At 38.0% G+C, this 19,952-nt stretch overlaps 1 protein-coding gene across 3 annotated transcripts in view; it reads left to right on the top strand.

Moving 5' to 3' along the window:
- osbpl5 (oxysterol binding protein like 5) overlaps positions 1–19,952 on the top strand; it is a 200,660-nt gene that overhangs the window by 177,984 nt on the left and 2,724 nt on the right. For all 3 annotated transcript variants that reach the window (XM_062967651.1, XM_008107692.3, XM_008107704.3), the window contains 13 exons: positions 4,566–4,782; positions 7,575–7,759; positions 9,083–9,164; positions 9,953–10,051; positions 10,166–10,262; positions 11,876–11,974; positions 13,358–13,455; positions 14,348–14,437; positions 16,185–16,321; positions 17,123–17,308; positions 17,524–17,659; positions 18,607–18,724; positions 19,504–19,606. In XM_062967651.1, coding sequence (XP_062823721.1) covers positions 4,566–4,782; positions 7,575–7,759; positions 9,083–9,164; positions 9,953–10,051; positions 10,166–10,262; positions 11,876–11,974; positions 13,358–13,455; positions 14,348–14,437; positions 16,185–16,321; positions 17,123–17,308; positions 17,524–17,659; positions 18,607–18,724; positions 19,504–19,606 — 1,647 coding nt within the window. The remainder of the gene's footprint in view (positions 1–4,565; positions 4,783–7,574; positions 7,760–9,082; positions 9,165–9,952; positions 10,052–10,165; positions 10,263–11,875; positions 11,975–13,357; positions 13,456–14,347; positions 14,438–16,184; positions 16,322–17,122; positions 17,309–17,523; positions 17,660–18,606; positions 18,725–19,503; positions 19,607–19,952) is intronic.

Genomic DNA, 19,952 nt, shown 5'->3' with positions numbered 1-19,952 from the left:
GTTCAGTTATTGTGGGGTTTCACAGTGTACAGTTTTGTAGATACTATAATTAAAAAAATGCTGTATTACATAGACATTTGGTTTGTTCCAGCCCGTCAGTAATACCAATTAAACATTCATAACAAAATCCATTCCTTCTTAACTGTTCAATATGGAATAAAATCTTATCAGTCAGATATTAAGAAGAGAAACAGATTCAGCAGGGGGTAAAAAGGAGAAAACTAAGCAAATAACCATCTGTGTAGTATCATTTATCTTCTAAACATAAGTCTTCTGGAATACTTACAGGTCCTAGATTCTTCGCTGGTAGTGTTTTGTGCTGGGACTAATCCTCCAATTAAACTTCTTCTGCCTTGGGAATTAGGGCAATTAAACTGGCATGTTCTTATTAATTACGTTTAGTGCTTTCTTCAGATTATTTAAACTATGGTTAACAATAGAAGTCAATGTGTAGTGATTTCAAAAAGACAGTCTATAAAAATAGATTCCTGAGCTTGTGCTATATTTCTGTAGTGTCTGATTATCTTCACTTTGATCATCACAGTTGAATAAATGGCTGTCTTTTCTACCTGTTGTTACAATGGCTGTAGGATGTACAATGCACACGAACTGCTGGAGTCTTCCTAAGTACCAATACCTGCCACCAATTTTAATGGAAATTTTCCTCCAGTGTTTTGAAGTCTGAGTTTATAGCTGGTTAATGCTTTACTGCTTGCATTAAAAATTCTAAATAATCTTATTTGAATCAGACCTAGGCCTCTCCACTTCCCTAATCCATTTTTCTCCTGCATAGACATACATTTGCTTCTCATATAGCATCTGTTTTTCTCTATTGGAGCTGTCCAGCTTTAATATCTCTGGCCATGAAGCAAGGTTGCCATCTCAAATTATCAAAGTGGGGTTGAGTGTTATAAAGCTGAGGTGTCTGTTCAGTGATTTTTCATTGAGATGAAGGGTTCTTCCAAAAAGCATGTACAGTACTTATATTCTGTGCTGGTATTCTGTTTTTAGGGATGCTTCCTTTTCAAATCTAGTAAGCAGTCATGTGGTGTTAATATCTATGGGGATTACAGATCAAAGTTTTATCTACTTTACATCATTCTGGTAGAAATGCAACAGTTTATTTTCTTTAGGGAGAAATAAGGGGGAAGACGGTTAACAAGGTAGTAAATCAAGTCTCTTCTGTCAGCTACTGCAAGAACGAGGAAAACAGCAAACCCCTTTTCTCCTAGTGGTAATTAGGCAGCAAAAACATAAACCTGCCTTCCAGATATTGCTGGAAAGCAACTCGCAAAGGGCTGTGTTATTACAGCCACACCTTTGTTTTTATTGGGGGATTGGTTTTAGGACCACCAACACCTCCGTGGGTGCTCAGGTACTTTATAATATTTTATTTATTTGCTTTTATTTTTATTTGATCTATAGAGTCTTGTCGTCATTCTCTCAGCTTGGTCAATACGGTGAGATTTTATGCTTCCCTGGAAATAATTCTAGGCTGGGTTGCACCATACGCAGATTTCCATTTGGGACAGGGCAGGAAACCTGGATTGAAAAAGGCTGAGAGAATGAATAATTCTCCCCACACTCTCATTTTAGAAGCTGCCACTTTGTCTGCTTTGCCTCCCTTCATGCACATGCCTCCTTTTGTCCATGCACTGTCTGGCAGACAGAGAGAACCATGTGTGCCACCACTTGATGTGGCCGAAGGAAGGGAGCGAGAAGAGGCAGAAAGGAAGCGTTTGAGAGAGCACTTGAGGAGCACACACCTTTAAAAAATTCAGTCTGTGGTTGGCTGGACCCATAAATGAGGGACAACTGTATAGCCAATTGTGAAAAATACATTTCAACAATGTCTAGAGGGCCATGTGTATCCTTTGGCCCAAAGCTTAGTGCCAAGAAAAACTTGGGTTTAATCTCAACTTAGTGATGAAATATCTGTAGGCACACCACAGTCATCAGGCACATCTGAAGTAGTTGTTTGAATCGTAGTGATTGTTATTAAGGAAGTCCCAATTAATTTAAACAAAGTAAGCATACACTTTAAATCTATACCAGGCATGGGCAAACTTCGGCCCTCCAGATGTTTTGGACTTTAACTCCCATAATTCCTAACAGCCAGTCCAAAACACCTGGAGGGCCAAATTTTGCCCATGCCTGATCTATACCATGTGTAAGTTGCTGCTATTTGTGCATTTATTGCTATAAACTTGTAGAATTCAATGACAAGTGAAGGCATGCATATGGCTTCCATATGGGTCAGTTCCCACATACGTTTACAGCCTAGAATGGTTAATGTACAGCTATTTGGTAGTGTGAGTCCATCCTAACAGCTATGTAGAGTTGACTGTGTACCTATTGCTGAATGTAGGTGTGAGCTTCATAAAGTTAAAGGTGTTCTCTCTTGTCTTGTTGAATGTAGATCACTTCCCTGTTATTTCCATAGAATGGGGCATAGAAGCTATTTTTCATAACAGAAAGAGACCATAATATCTATAGGCTGGAAATGCCAAGGCCATAGTATTTCCAATTTCTGTGTATGATTGTTTAAGTTGGGCTGTGAATCATGCTGACAAGAAAAGAAATAAGCTCATTTGATTTGTAGTGCTGGAGATGAGTTCTACAGATACCATGGACTTCCAAAATGATCAATTAAGTGAATCTTAGAAGAAATCAAGACTGAATTCTCTCTAAAAGGTAAAGGTAAAGGTTTCCCCTGACATTAAGTCCAGTCATATCTGACTCTGGGGGTTGGTGCTCATCTCTATTTCTAAACCAAAGAGCCGGCATTGTCCGTAGACACCTCCAAGGTCATGTGGCCGGCATGACTGCATGGAGCGCCATTACCTTCCCGCCGGAGCAGTACCTATTGATCTACTCACATTTGCATGTTTTCAAACTGCTAGGTTGGCAGGAGGAATTCTCTCTAGAAACTGAAATTACGAAATTGGGGCTATTATCATTTGTTGTACTTTGGAGATATCGATAGCATGACTAATTAGAAAAGATAATAATGCTTGGTAAAATGGCTTTCAACGTTGACATTTGTATTTAAAGTTGAATTGCAGTCTTTTACTACATGTTCAGAGATATAATATATCATTAGGATCAAAAGAATGCATTGCCATTGTTTTCTCAAAAGAAAAGAACAACTTAGCTGATACTAATGAGCAGTGGTCCAGTGAAAGACAGTAATGTACTGTAATGATGTGGTTTGGCATACTGCCTGAAATCCCTTAACTTGGTTAAGGTCCAGTGGAACAGCCTCATAGTAAAGCTTCTCATACTCTTTGGAGAGGCAAATTTATGAGAACAGTTATTACCAGCCATACATTTTCAAGAATCATTAATCTGTTCTCATTTCTCACTTGGAGGATTGGCCTTAAGAATCAGTAGAATTAAAACAATGTAGTAAAATAATTATGGGGGATCAGCAACAATGTGTTTCTGCCTTTCCCTAGCTTGACTTTGTGTATTAGTAACTACTTGATTAGTCAACATTTATATGTTGAATCAACCAAGATGTTTTTAAACAGACCTGATCAGTCAAAAATATATTTGCCTAAACTTTCATTGAGAGTCTCCAAGAAATTCTCCTTCTGCAAATGCACATTTCTTGATTTGTGTCCCATGGGTTAGGTGAACCATCAGTCTCATTTACTATATGTGCTTGTGTATGGGTCAATCTCATGTCTACATTGAAAGCAAGTTTGAGAGCCAAAATTGTAGATCTAATATGGCCTGTGGATAAGTTGAGGGTCATTCTATAGACAAGTGATAGTGACAGCACTACTTCATGAGACCATTTGCCCCTGGCCATTATCACTGCTATTTTCCTGCCCAGGTATTAAAAAGGCCACAAGTGTTGCAGCAGCAGAGAGAGACTCAAGGGAGTTTGTGCTTTCTTGCAGGTTCTCCCAGGATGGACTAAGCTTTCACCTTTTGTCTTTCAGTTCAGAGAAGGCAAAAGTTCCCTTTTCATAAGACTTAAAGTTCAATACAGGCAGTCCCCAATTACGTACAAAATAGGTTCTGTAGGTTTGTTCTTAACTTGAATTTGTATGTAAGTTGGAATAGATACATTTCTTAAGTGTAACTCAAGCCAGAAAGATATAATTTTTAGCTTTGGATAGCATACGGAAGGGTTAACACCCCTGTGATGTTTGTTTTGCTGTCTAAGCCCCTGTTCAGAAGATTTCACCTTACTTTCTGTCCCTGTGATAATTGAATTTTAAAAATAATGGCTTCTTGTTGAAACAAGGATTGGTGCTAAAGCTTCAGTGAAGGCACCTTTTCCCCATGATAACTCTTCCAAGAAAGAATTTACCTTCCTAGTGGTAGATTTCTCTCCCTTTATTTTGTCTCACACTCATTCTTAACTATGAGTTGTATATATGTTGGATGTTTGTAACTCAGGAACTACCTGTACTTACACTGTTGTATGGATGAGTTGACCCAAGTTTTAGAGGTTGATTTTTGACTAAAATTTCTAGACTGATGTATGATTTTATGCAGTAGTTCTTAGCACTTTTGAAACTAAGATGTTTATTACCATTTGTATGTTTCAGTCTCAATGAGTCAGCTCTGGAGAACCACCACCTGGAAAATGATGCCTTTTCGGACAAATCCGAGAAAGACAACATAGAAGAATCTGAGAATGAAATGCATGAGAACAGCCGGAAAACAAATGAAAGTGAGAGTGATCAGTCTGAAATCCATGAGGAGCTGTCCCAGGAAAATAAAGGAACTACCTATTTAGAACAGAACTATGAAGAATTTGGGGAGGTAATGACAGCTTTAACCTGTCTGCCCATTAGAGTTTTCTCAGGTTTGTCATTGATCTGCCACCTCCACTCATGCTATTATAATAGCACTTTTTTACTCCATGTCATTTCTTTTTTCAATTCTTCTGAGGTCAGCTTATGCTGCCATACTCACCACATTTCCAGTGCTACTGCTTCACTTATGCATTTCTGTAATAACTGAGAGCTGCAGCCTGGGGTTATCATAAAGAACTGAGTAGCACTGACAAGGCCTTTTGCCAAAAGACAGCTGGAGAGGAGTTATTGCTCCAAGAATGTGTTTTCTCGGCCAATTTAACAGGGCTTGTTCTAATGACTGATACAGATTGCGGTAGGTTTCTTTCTCATTATGAACAAAAAATGAGTGGTTAAGAGGCAATGGGACTCACTAAATGGTTTATTAGAACCAGAGCTTTATTTCTTACTCACTTGAAAACCTTTGTGTCCAATTATGAAGAGCTTTGTAATCCTTTTCTTACTGTAAATTTTGTTGTTATGGGAAATCTAAAGCCAGTCTTGAAACTTAAATGGACCATTAAAAAAACTGTGATTGCAAAATTATGGATTAGCAAGACAGTTCTATTCCTACATACTTGGAATTAAGTCCCCCTGTGCTCTTCTGGGCTTACTCCCTTATAAGTGTGTTTAGGATTGCAGTCTGCATGGCTTCCTGATAGATATCTTATGAAAGGAACATTAAGGAACATAATGTGCCTATAAGGAACATTATGTAGCATACAAGTATAAACTCTTCTTAGGCAACAAACATACTGTAAATGTATACTTTTGGAAAATTTTAATCCTTTCTATGCATACATTATTTGAAGTTGCCAAATATGATGTCTCCAAATGTTATACAACTGAAACATGAAAGTTGTTTGCTTTCTTCCTGGCTTAAACATTATGGCATTAGGATTTTGTTTTTTGTTTTTCCGTTTCCCACAAAATTGATATTTCTGGCTGGCATAGAAAATGGCTAGAATTTAAGCCTACTGCCAGAAATCATTCAATATTATGAAAGTATCTATTTTAAATCACTAAGTTTTTGGTTTTTGGAGTATTAAACTGATATACAAGTATTACCAGTTAAAAATTTAATTTTGTTCCAAAAGCATTTGATTGATGATGTTAAAAAGGATTACTCTTTAATTCATTAGGCTTTATGTGTGCAAGACCAGGGTACAAGCCCCTGTATAACTGATAAATACATTTGATGAAAGCATAGACAGATCAATACACATCATGGCTTATAACACAACTTGCAGTCATTTTTGTCTATTAGTTTCCATTATCTAAGAAGAATCAATTTTAGGAATGTTCTTTGTCTTTGACACTATTTGGATTATAACTAATAAAAATCAATAGAAAGAAAAAAGGGTTTGTTGGTCTTTGCTCTCAACATTTCTTTTTATCAAATTGGTTTCTGCACTTATTACAAGTGTTACAGCACTGAAGTCTCAAGCAAACTTGCTCTATAATAGTGCTGTATAACCAACCTCAGGATGTGAGAGTTGTGATTCCACTAACTACTATAGTTGCTTCCTATGACATACTGGGATTTGTAGTTTAGGGAATTTTAGAATGCTCAGACTCCCCAAACTACAAATCCCAGGATTCCATAGGAGACAACCATAAGCATGAAGGCGGAATCATCATTCTGTAATGGTTTAGTGTGAAAAAGGCCCATCATGTTTCAGTTGCATCTGGGAATGTTTTTGCCCTTTCGTGTAGCCATACAATTTGCCAGATGGAAAAATCATTTTTCTGGATTATAATTCCTAGAGTCTCCCAACCAGCGTAGCTATTGAATCTGGAGATTGTAGTACAGAAAAAAACAACATCCCCAAACACTAACTAATCTATGATTTGTGTGTGTGTGTGTGTGTGTGTGTGTGTGTGTGTGTGTGTGTAAGTCAAGAGCGACTTGAAAAACTGCAAGTCACTTCTGGTGTGAGAGAATTGGCCATTTGCAAGGACATTGCCCAGGGGACGCCCGGATGTTTGATGTTTTGCCATTAATTGAAATTCTGTCATTCAACCATTCATGTGAGTGTGTGATGAAAAGTTAAGGTAATGGGGTTAAAACTGAGCAACAATGTCATCCTGTGCAAAGAATATCTATTCACTTGTGAACTAGGGTCCATTCATATTGCATAGTTATAGTACTATTAATTTACTTTAATTGCTATGGCTGATTTCCAAGGAATCACGTTATTCTCATTTTGAAAGAATATATCCTATCAATATTTAAAGGAGGTCATTTCCCAATAATCTAACTCATCTTGGATCCCACCCTGGTAGAAAAGTGGGGTATACATTCAATAAATCAATTAATCAATACATATTTTTGGAAGCACTTTCAATAATAGATATGAGGAAGATGCTACTATAATTTTAAATTTAATCTGAATTAAATTTAATGCAAAATATTTGGGAGAAGACTGTAATAATACACAGTTATAGAACATTATAACCAGTTTAACTTTCATAACTCCACCCTATGGAATCCTGAGATTTTTAGTTTGATAATGCACTAGTGATCTGAGAAATCTAAAATGCCTCTTCTACTACATACCCCAGGTTTCCATGGGGAATTGCTATGGCAGTTAAAGTAGAATGTAGCACTATCATTGTGTAGTGTGAATGGACCCTAGACCAGCTTTTTAAAAAATCTGTGGATTTCACTGGTTGCACCATTGACTAGGTATATCCAAACCCTATCACAATATTTTCACAGCACTTCAGTGTAACCTAAGGATTTCTCCTTTTCTTTAGACAGGTGAATGCTCTCAAACAGAAACGGTATCTGACGAAAATAAGAGCTTGATGTGGATCCTTCTGAAGCAATTGCGGCCCGGCATGGATTTATCTCGTGTGGTTCTTCCCACTTTCATCTTAGAGCCCCGCTCCTTCCTCAATAAGCTCTCCGATTATTATTATCACGCCGACCTACTTTCCCAGTAAGCAGCGCTGACCAGCTTTTCGATGATGCCAAGCACATCTGTGCACAGATGTGCAAGAACGTCAGCCTGGCTGTAGCTGGGACATGTGTGTGCTTGAAAGGTTTTCTGTTGTAATACACAAGCTCTCAGAGTTAATCGGTGGGCATAGTAAATCAGGTCAGAAATCCACTCTGCTGACCTTTAGTCATAGAGCTGTTTACGGGAGTTATGAGGCTAGTGGGGAGGCGGGTATGAAAAATCTATGGTGGAGTTTATATTGCATTCTTGCCATGGACAACAACAATAATTACATTCCCCTAGTTGTCCACTGGTGTGGCGAGGCTCAACTAATGAGATTTATGGGGAAAGGTGCAAACAGATAGGTGAGTTAAATTCTGAAGAATATTTTGAATGCCATTTCCAGATAGATAATTTCCTATCTGAAAATTAGGTTTTCGCAGTTCTGTTAAGTTCATATCTAGTAGAGAACTGAGCGGAGTCGGCAAACTGCCCTTTGCAGAATGGGACCAATACACATTATGACTGATGGACATGAGGATCCAATGTCTACTGGGCACTCTTGTTGTTTTCCAAATATGCATCTTTGCAATTCACTTAGAGCTCTGCTGATGAAGATAAATAAATTTGTTGTTTTTGCAAACAGCGATAGGGCACAAAGAGCAAAGCTCAGAGCTTTGTCACATGAAATTATACACAAGCTGAAATAAGACTTTTTAATAGGAAGTATTTTTAAAAATCAGGATTGCAAAGGTTGGGTCTAATATAAAGAATCAAGAGGAAAATATATCCAAACTTCTTCCATAAATATCAGTAGACCTTTTGTATGAATATCCCACAAAGCTGTATACAAGTCAAATTTTAAATATTCATTGAATATTCATTTTGTAAAAATTAGGGTTGTGTTTTCCTCCTTTCCAGTTCAGATGCATGCACACAATCCAATCCAATTTGGACGCAAAAACAATTCAAATCCCTGTACAATTATTTTAGGTCAGCATTTCAGGATTAGACCAAATTGTTTCTGGCTGTATTGTTCTACTTCAGAACTAAATTGAGCCAGTCCACTTAGGAACTGCTTCAAACTAAGCCAAACCAGTTGCACAGCCTTAAAAAAAACAAATCATTGGTGAGTCCTAAATTGTATATGGAAAGTGCAATTAAATCAGCATGTTAAATACTAGAACACTTATCTTGAAATTGAAAACTTTAAAGGATAATAGAGAACTTTCACATTGTGCTCTTGCTGATTTTTTAAAATCCTTTTTGCCTTTGGTGAGATATTCTTTTTCTTTGAAATGGCTATTATTTTTCTTCCCATAGAGCTGCTCTTGAAGAAGACCCATACTGTCGAATCAAGCAAGTTTTGAGATGGTACTTATCGGGCTTTTATAAGAAGCCAAAGGTAAGGCAATGCCTCAAACATATTTGAGAGTTATAATCATTGTGGCCTTTTTATCTTACATTTCAGATGTCTGAGATACAATTATGCTCTTAACTAAGTTACCATGATGAGCCTACAATTTTTCCAAAATGTTTTGGGGCATGGGAATAAAAAGAGATATTAATGTTTTTGTTTAATCATTGCTTTTTATGCTAATTAATATTCATTTTTAGTTTATTTATGAAAATCATTTTGCTCTTTGCTCATTTTGCTCATTTCTGACTTGGAAAGATTTATTTAGATGGGGGTTTTGTTATATCTCTGTGAATGCGTATGACCTTTGGTCTGAGCATTAATAAATGGACCTTCTTCTGAGTCTGAGAAAGTGTGACTTTTCCAGGGTCACCTAGTGGCATTCCATGGCTAAGCAGGGATTCAAACCTGGATCTCCCACTCAAACCACTGCACTGCTCTGGTTTCCTAAAATATTTCTATCCTTCCTCTATCCAAAGATCCCAGGGTGGTTTACAATAAAATAAACTTAAAGGATTAAAGAATAATTATTTCAAAGACTACAAATATATTAAACCATCTATCAATTAAACCAGTTCCTTTAGAGATATACACATGGGGCCGTAGCATTAGATGAAAAATTGTATCCTTATCTGCATTAAAAGATGGATCCGGATGTGGGTTGAGTGAGCATTGCAATGTTGATTATTGTCTTGATTCACATCAGCAGTGCATCTAATGTAAAAACCTACTTTGAGGCACTAAGCTATAATGAGGTAATGTCCTCTTTCTTCCAGGGAATAAAAAAGCCATACAATCCTATTTTGGGAGAGACCTTTCGTTGTTGCTGGTTTCATCCACAGACAAACAGTCATACGTTTTATATAGCTGAGCAGGTAACTCTTTGAGTTTCTTGTAACTCAGAACTAAAGTAAACATTGTGAAGTATATAGCACCATCTGAATGAGATGTATATGTGTGTAATAGTATTGTCTTGTCTTCCCATGTAGGTTTCTCATCATCCTCCAGTATCAGCCTTTCATGTCAGTAACAGGAAGGATGGATTCTGTATTACTGGCAGCATTCTTGCCAAATCTAAGTTTTATGGTAAGACATCAGGGTCACCAGTGACCTATGAAAGGGAAGGTTTTGCCCTGGTGTTATTTTGTGATTCTTCCTTTTGCTTCTGTCCATTGGAAAGAAATGTAAACTCTGTTTTGTTATGCTTCATTGGATACTTCAGTTCTATATCCCGAGATGTCAGAATTCCTTCAGCTGAAGGCAAAATTACCCTTTTAAGAACAGGAAGATTGGGCGGTGTTTTTTCAGCGCAAGTGTTTTTTCCCCATTCCAAGATAAACTAAACAAATCAAGTTCTTCTGCTTTCCAGCATGGCTCAACTCAAATGTGGGATTGGTGGGAAAGTCTGCCAGAGGAGGCTGACTATAGTCATGATGACACTGAGTCACACTTTCTCTCTCCGGACTCCAAAGCAGTTTTTGTATGTGCATGTGCCTCTGGTCTCCTTTCAACTTATAGTGACCCCATGAATTTCAGAGGGCTTTCTTAGGAGAGGAATACTCATAGAAGGTTTTACCTCTGAAATATAGCCTACAGCACCTGGTATTCATTGATGGTTTCCCTGCTTCGCTTCCAAAACCCAGGCAGGATCTGATGCCATATTTAGACTTCCAAAGAAGTTTTGTACAATAATGTAAAATAATTGTAATTTTAACTATATGAAATAAATGCAGTGTAAAAACATATGGGAACGTGATAACATACAGCATGAGTGAGTTAAGAAAAGATGGTCAGTCTCTCTGGATTATGCAGACAAAGAAGAAAAGGGACAAGATTGACCACTGACGGCAACATTAGACTTGGTTATACACATGGGGTGCAGTCAACCTCTGCAACTGGAAATCTATGTGGGCAGTGGGCAGTCTCATCCATAGCTTATGCTAGTAGTTCAGCATTTCCTGAAATTGCAAAAGGAGATATTTGCTGACTCTTTATACAACCATTGCTAGACCAGAGTCTGGGCAGTGCTCCACCACTTCAAGACTGAATATCTTCCTCTCCAACAGTCTGCAAACTGAAAGTTCCCAAAAGGCCCTCAAACATAAGTTAGTAACTGGGAATCAGGCTTTTGTAGTGGTTAGAGTTTGCAAAGCTCAGAGATGTGGATTCAAAATTATATTTTTCTGAAAAATGTCACTGGAAAACCTGAAGAAGTCATTATCTCTCTGCCTAACCCGTCTTAATGGATTGTGTAAAAGATTAAAAATGGGGTGGAGTACTATGTGGGTCACCTTGACCCACATAGGATAAAAATCATAGAAATTTAACAAATGAATATATGTTCCAAAGTTGACTCAAACAAAACTGGCAAATTGTGACACAGCGACCATACTATTTTATGGTGGTTTCATTGTCGCTTATGCAGATTGCAGATTGCAAAAATGGCTAGGGACTATGAGAATTGGAATCATCTGGAGAACGATGCTTTGTTGATTTTGAAAAAGCAGACTGCTGGTGCACCCCAGTAGTTCTCGATAAAACCAATGTCACTTCCCTTTAAAAGGGTAGAAAGCAGTTGGCCCCTGTGCTTCTATTTTTAAAGACAAACACTTAGCTTATATGTCTTTCTTCTGTTGCCCAGTTATAAGTGGGGTGATCACAACATAAGAAGATAATAACCAGAGCTCTTGTTTCTACAGGTAATTCACTTTCAGCATTATTAGATGGACAAGCTAAGCTGACATTTCTGAGCAGTGGGGAGGAGTATGTCATTACCATGCCATATGCACACTGCAAAGGTGAGGGGTTGACAGGGCTATAACTGCTGGTATTCTGTTTTTTCCTACTTTGGGATTATTTTCTTACTCTTAAAGAGACATTTGTTAGCAGACCCAGGATCTTCTAGTAGTAACAAATTAGGTATACATATAATACTGATAATAATATGTAATACAATATAATGCTAATAACAATACAATATGATAATACATAATAATATTGTAATATAATAATACTAATATATTAAATATAATACTAGTGATTATATATAATGATATAGTAAAGGTAAAGATTTTCCCCTGACATTAAGTCTAGTCTCGTCCGACTTGGAGGGTTGGTGCTCATCTCCATTTCTAAGCCAAAGAACCGGCATTGTCCGTAGACGCCTCCACAGTCATGTGACTGGCATGACTACATGGGGTGCCATTACCTTCCTGCCAGAGCGGTACCTATTGATCTACTCACATTTGCATGTTTTCGGACTGCTTGGTTGGCAGAAGTTGGGGCCAACTGCGGGTGCTCACCCCATTCCCCAGACTTGAACCTTCAACCTTTCGGTCAGCAAGTGCAGCAGCTCAGCAGTTTAACCCACTGGACCACAAGGAACTCCTCATATAATGATATACTGTTTTATTAATGTATATTTTAAGTTTTAATGTTTTTGATTGTGAGCTGCTTTGAATTTCTATATGGAAAAATATAGCAGAAACAAACAAATAAATAAATAAATATCTGGTGGACACTGGCATCCTGACCTTTTAATTAATTGATTAGATCCTGAAGTCTCTCTGTTTTCAACACAAACTTTATATTATTAGCATAGCACAATATTGGTATGATGTATTATTATTTTGTACTATACCACTATACTGCAATATTATTAGTAATAAAAATGTCATAAAATAGTTCATTTACATTTAATGTTAATAGTTCAAAGAATGTCAGGCTGATTGGTTGCCCCCACACACTTTCACCTCATCAAATCTGGCCCTCTTTGCAAAAAGTTTGTACACCCCTGGCCTAATGGCATTTAAATGTTTTATTTAACTGACAGGAGAGCAAGGATGCAACCAACCTGGCCTCCCTAGTGCAAGAGTTTCAAAGTTTGGAAGCAGCAATCAAGAAGGCTCTATCTATAAAACTGTAGGGATTTGCTTACACAAGTACAAATGCATCTCAGTTGATGCAGACCAGGGATTTTATTATTAAATTATAGCTATACCACCCTCATCATAATGACAAAATAAAAATATGTAAATTTTATCTTACACTGTGCATCCCAGTCTTGTTCACTGTCATGGTACTTTCAAGACACAATGAACATGGTTAGTTATTTCCGCACCATATATAATCCTTTACCAAAATGATATTGTTGTAATAATTTCATTTTTCTTCATTTCCAGGAATTCTGTATGGCACCATGACAATGGAACTTGGAGGAAAGGTTACCATTGACTGTGAGAAGAGCAATCATCGGGCAGAACTAGAATTCAAATTAAAGGTAACCATCTTTGTCTAACATTTGTAACTTGTTTTCAGTGCCACTTTCTTTTCTGTAGTTGTTTCTATTCCCTTTTTAGGGTTTTCCCCTGAGTTTTCCCATTGGAGCTAGTCTTGCCAGTGTTTACAATACAGTAGTTCTGTGCAATGTATGTAAAAGGGATATCTTGAATAAAATCATGAGACACCTTCAATAACAACAAAACAAATCAATTTCCTCCCTGAAAAGAGTACAAGTATCTTCAGGGCCTTTCAAGATGGTGTTATAAAATTGTAAACAATGGTTTAAGGGAGACAGGACTCACAGAGTCAAACTTTATGACTGTTTTAGTAGCAGAGGTAAGATTCACCAGCCACTCTCTTTTGCCAGCTCACCATTTTATGTCTGTCAACCAGATAAATTAGACATTGTATTGTGTCCCTATTGCTCTATACATGATCCTGCATTTTTAGTATCTTTTTTGGGAATATGGCTGTAAGGACTATCATCTAGAAGGCCTGCACTACTAAATTCAACTATGTACCACTAATTTTAGTGCAGTCAACCCATCTCTAAAGTTCTCCCAAATTGGTGCCTACAAGATAATCTAAGCAGTACATAATCTTAATGTCTTTGATTCTGTACGTGAGACTCTATCAAAGCTATATATGAAGTGCCTCATAGTTTCATGCAAACACCTGAGATCTTCAAAACCTATGTTTTGTCACATGACATAAATTAGATTATTTGGAGGCCAGTAAGAAGCACTCAGGATATAGAAATGAACTTGTCTGGATATTGAGGGCTGTCAGTTTTGCTCCTCTTTGGCCTCTAGTTAATATAATTTTAGTCTGAATTGTTTTTTCTTTCCAGGCTGAACAATATATTTTTTCTTCCCCTCTCCTCCCAACAGCCATTCTTCGGTGGCAGCACAAGCATTAATCAAATCTCGGGGAAGATTAAATCAGGAGAAGAAGTGCTGGCAAGCCTCGACGGACACTGGGTAAGAAATTGTAATCTTCTTTACTGACAGTTTAAAAATGCCTGCCCAGACTGCCGAGGGAGAGTTGGGAATAACCTTGTGTTTCATGCAGCTTTGAAACTGATCTTCAATTTAAAAAGAAAAGGTTCTGGTGTAAAATTTATACAACCGGCAGTTCCATTTACTCAGACATAAATCTTGCTGATGTGATTCCTACTGCTGACTCAAATTCTGTAAATTTAACCCACTTGACTTCAGTCTAGCAATAAAGCTCGAGTGTGAGCCAGTCGCCAGTGAAGTAATGGTTAGATCAGGGATGAGCAACTGTAGGGCCTGCATCTCCCATCAGACCTAGATAGGACAGCATAACCAATAACGAGGGACTGTGCACATTGCAGTCCAAATAAACCTTATAATCCAAGATTTTATTGAAATGTTCTTTCTAGAAATCTTCAGGAGATTCTGTAATCAGTTTTAGCAGAAGTAGATATAATAGAGTCATGCTGGAACACCTATAAAATTCCCAAATAAATGTTCTTTCTGGTAAACAAACACACACACACACTATTTATTGAGCTTTATATAATATCAGTAAACAAGAAATGCAATAAAATTAGCAATTTTGTATTTGCATTTTTTCACTTTTAGAGGGGTCCTTGCCCCTAACTCTAGTGAACATGGAGAGCAGACTGTATTGTTTTTAGGAGTTGCATTTGATTAGATTATTGGAACACAATGTCCTCTATGCCACAGTAGAGCAGAAGATACTTAAGAGGTGATATGATTATAGCTTGTAGGCCAAGGGAAACCTATATTCCAACATCTATCACCATTAGCACAGCTGACTAGGGCTGATGGAAGCTGGAATCCAGCAACATCTGTTGGATCACAGAAACTCCAGCCCTAGTCCAAGAACAGGATATTTAATCCCATTGTATGGCTGTGAAAAAACATGAAGTAGTGTGGTGTGGTGGTTTGAGCATTGGACTGTGACCTTAGAGACCAGAGTTCAAATCTTCGCTCAGCCGTGAAAAACCCACTGGGTGACCTTGGGCAAGTCACACACTCTCAGCCTCAGAAAACCCTGTGAGGGGGTTAGAGTCAGAGAAAGGCAATGGCAAAACCTCTTCTGAAAAAATCAGACCAAGGAAACTCCATTAAGACCACCATATATCAGAAGCAATTTGAATGCATATAACAGGAGCAACAAATCTTTGTGCGCTGTCTTGTGACAAAGGCAGAATAAAGGAGGAAGGGCAAGATGTCAGGACACAAAGAGCCTCTAGGATTTTAAAAAATGCAATTTAGTTTAGCTTAATATTGAGAATCAATTTTATTAGACTGCACCTCCCAATGTTATTAGACTTCACCTCCTATCAGCCCAAACCAATGTAGTCAAAGGTGAGAGAATACGGGAACAACAGCCAGAGTCCCAAACAGATGTCGAGATTTGTCCCAACAATTTCAATTTTAAATAACCCTAGTTATTTAACATAATACAAGTTCCACTGGGGAATAAGGCTATTCCATAGTTCCTGAAATCTTTCAAGAGTTTGTAAAATAAGAAGCACATAAAACTCTCTGCTCTAAAATTGTTGCAATGTAGAATTTCAGTAGTGAAGGTGGTGAAGTAAAAAAAAAATGGGTAAAAGAAAGAATTGTACCTCACAAGAGAATTAAGTCCATTCATTTCCACCTTGAAGGGCTTGAGCAGATATTCTGCTGTCTTGTGCTAATGATAAATTCTGGTTCTTTTGTTCCTTTCCAGGATGGAGAAGTATATATAAATGATCTGAAAAATGTCAGCACAGAGATTTTCTGGAACCCAACCAATGAAGTACGAAAGCAGAGACTTAAGCGTCACATTGTGCTGTTTGAAGAGCAAACAGAATTTGAATCTGAGAGGTAAGTGAGTGAGCGAAATGGTAGAAACCTGCCAATGGAACTCTGAGAAATTAAAGCAAAGGAAGAAGGAACTCACAGATGTCCAGGACCTTATAAGAGATCATGAATAGTAGTGAGGGAGCTGATAAGGGAATCTAAATGGAGCAACTTCTTTCCTATTCACCCCAAGGGCCAAAGAAGGCAGCCATCTGTCAGGGGTGCTTGAATGAGATTTCCTGCTTCTTGGCAGGGGGCTGGACTGTATGGCCCAGGAGGTCTCTTCCAACTCTATGATTCTATGATTCTAAGACAGATATTTAAATGTGTAGGTACTTGGTGGTAATTATGTATTTCAGTTTACTCTAGAGAAAGAACCAGCAGGTGGGAACTAGGTGGTTCCTACTGTGAATGTTTGGAAAATTTAATTCCATAAATATATATATATACATATACACGTACGCTATGATCTGGAATGTCCTTGTTCCCTGCTATAGCCATTTATATTGCAAAGTAGTGATCTATTTTGATAGGTTCCATTTTGCAATAGATATTTGTGCCACAGTGGTCCTGATTAGACCATGATCACAGTGGTGAGAGAATTTAAATCTGTCTTAATGTCATACCAATGATGAAAGAAGCCTGAAAGGGAGAAGGAATCTCTGAACTGTAAGAATTTTGGTCTTTAATGTTAATTAAATATAATCTCTTGTGTACTACTGGTAACCATTTTTAATTTAATATTGGTCTTAAGCCTCTTCCCATTCCACTTAAAAATAGTTCTAGGGTCTCAGAACCCCATCACCTATTTTGCTGTTTTGATAGACTCTGGCAGCACGTGACAAGTGCCATCGGTAAAGGGGACCAGAACAAAGCAACTCAAGAGAAATTTGTGTTGGAAGAGGAACAGAGGAATGCAGCCCGGGAACGGAAGGAGAATGGAAATGAGTGGAAGCCACTCCTCTTCTGGCATGATTCCACCACCAATGAATGGCATTACAAATATGAAGAGTGAGTGATTTTAGAACGTGATAGTGAAAAGTTCTCTGTGTAGATCAGGAGGAAACCTGCTGTGCTACAGCCACATGCAGCTTTTTGAATGAGAACATCCTATAAATGCACATTGTCTGGTACAAACACTGGTAAAAGCTAGTTTGTAAGTTTGGTATACATGGTTTCTTGTAAATTTGATAGCTTTTTTCACAAGCTTTTTTTCCTTTTAAAAGTTTAAGGCCCTGGGACCCACTGAATGACATTGCCCAATATGAAAAGGACGGGATACTTCAAACCATGCAGAGGCACTTACCCAATCGAATGTCAGCTCACAAAAATATGCACATCAGCAACAAAGTCCGACACAAGGTAACCAGCAATCCTTGAGAAAGTCTATCCCTTCATATTTTTCATACTGTTTGGATACATATAATATCCATTTACGCCTGTTTTCTGAATGGTACATAGTAAGCCAATTTGCAGCCTGTGATCCTACAATTAATCTTTCTTGAGCCAGGTTGGGGAAGATGGCAGCCCACTTATAGATTCATTATTCCCGTGACCTGGCAGTGCAATTACTATTCCTGTCTGTTTTTCAATGTTTTTGTCTGCAAAGATTTTATATATTTTCTCCTTTAAACCCATTACAATTTTCCTTTCAAATTCCAAGTCCAGAGCTTGCAGCTTCCCCAGCATTATTTGGGAATGTGTTCATTCAGATTATTATGGTGGATGGGTATTTCAGGTGAAATAGTTTAACCAGCAGGCCAATGGACAGATTGTTGGAGCTTTGGACTACTGTGTTCAATTTCCTGATATGAGATAACCAATTTGGCTAGCTTTGGTAGTAGTTTTTTACCTGTGAAATGAGATGAAATGTAGAATTGAAATGATATTTATATCTCACTGGAGGATTCTGAGGACGAAAAAGACAAGAGAACAATTTATTGCACAATCTACTTGTGGAGCTGTAATGCTAATCTCCAAATTTTAAATGTATGTTAGAACATTTAAAGGGGAAGAGATATGAAGGCCTTGAACAGGTCATTTCCATAGAAATGTGTAGGGTTATTTATGAGGATTTCCACCCAGCTTCATTCGCCCTTGAGGTGATGAACCTCAGCAGCTCCCACTGAAGTTCAGATAGTTATAAATACTTCGCTGATATCTTTTGCCTCCCCAAATCTCTGGGGATGCTTTGTTGTGAGTTTTGTGCATCCGGATTGTGGTTTTGTGGTGTGGTTGTGTTGTTACAACCAGGAGGCAAGGCTTTTGCGTTGTGTTGTCAAGTATATTTTCTGCATTGTTCCATTCAGAGGTCTGCAAATGATTGTCGACGCCGTAAAGCCAGTGATCAACCGTCCAATAACAGCCAGAACACAGAAAGTAGCTGTTCAACACCTGAGTCCATGCAGGAACTTTCAGATGATGATGGTAAATGTGTTACTGTGTTCTGATCCATTGTGCTCTTTCTGTTTACCCACATCTTTCAGGAACTTGCCACTGCCATCCCTCCTAGAAACAAATGCATTTGAGATATGTTGCAGTTCCATTATCATAATTTCCCAAATTACCCAAGTTGTAGATCTATGGAAGCCCTTTTACTGGTTGATTATCCATTGATATCAACCTATCTACTCACCTACATACCCATGTTGCAACTTGAGATTTAGCAGTTCTTAATTGCCATCAAATCAACATAGACTAATAGCGGCCCCATAAATAAGCCCACTATGGCACTGCTTTCTGTAGTGGTGGGACTGCATGCTCCTGTGAAATAAAAGATCATGCTGACATCAACAATGCTGCTGGTAGGGTATCAACTGACAAAGAGACTTTTGCTAAACGTGCCAAACAGCTACTTGCCAGCAGTAGTACAGGGGCAGGATGACATTGGCGAATGATTTCTCAGAGACAATGTCAGTGACACCATAGCTAATGCTAGTTGGTACTGCACAAAAGGGATCAAAGAAGGTCTCTCATTCATAGGATCACCATAGGCTAAAGTCAATTTGATGGCAGTTAACAACCAATAGGTAAGCAGATAGGTAATCAATGTACTGTATCACTTTTTAAAAACTTTTTCCATATATGTTGGAGTGATTTCTCCTCTCCTCTAGAAGAAAGAAAACTGCAAAACATGTAAAACACTAGAGCCTTCCCATTTACAAAACACACTGTAATCCTGCTGTTATCTCACCATTTTACCATAGGTTTTGAAAGCCCGTGTACTCAGTGTGGGAAGGAATCTGATCATTTGAAGGAAATTCACACTGCTGTCTTATCCCTCCAGAGAGCTCAACAGGATATACACAGGTATGGCCTTTCCTTATTAATGCAGTAACCTTATCAAACTTTCAATAACTATGCATAGTTACAGCAATATTGTATGCTGTTCTCAGGGACTCATTCTTCAAGAGTGCCAGGCAGTAAACTGGTTAATGTTACTAAGTGTGAACCAAAGTACAATGATAGTCGTTGGTCCAATCTGGAAAGTCAAATCAATGAAATGAACAAAGGTTATTGTCATGCCCCACAGAGGCTTTTATTATTTTCTTTGTCAAGCCTCAGTTATCCCCTTAATTAAAATGGGTGCAGTTATTTTCTGTATCTTTTTTGTGGGAGAGAACCTTAGTAAGACCCCGTCCCTTTAAGAACCCCC

Source organism: Anolis carolinensis, chromosome 1 (assembly GCF_035594765.1).
Source record: "Anolis carolinensis isolate JA03-04 chromosome 1, rAnoCar3.1.pri, whole genome shotgun sequence".
NCBI lineage: Eukaryota > Metazoa > Chordata > Lepidosauria > Squamata > Dactyloidae > Anolis > Anolis carolinensis.
Note: the sequence above shows the minus strand (reverse complement) of the source record. Positions and strands in the feature narration are given on the sequence as shown.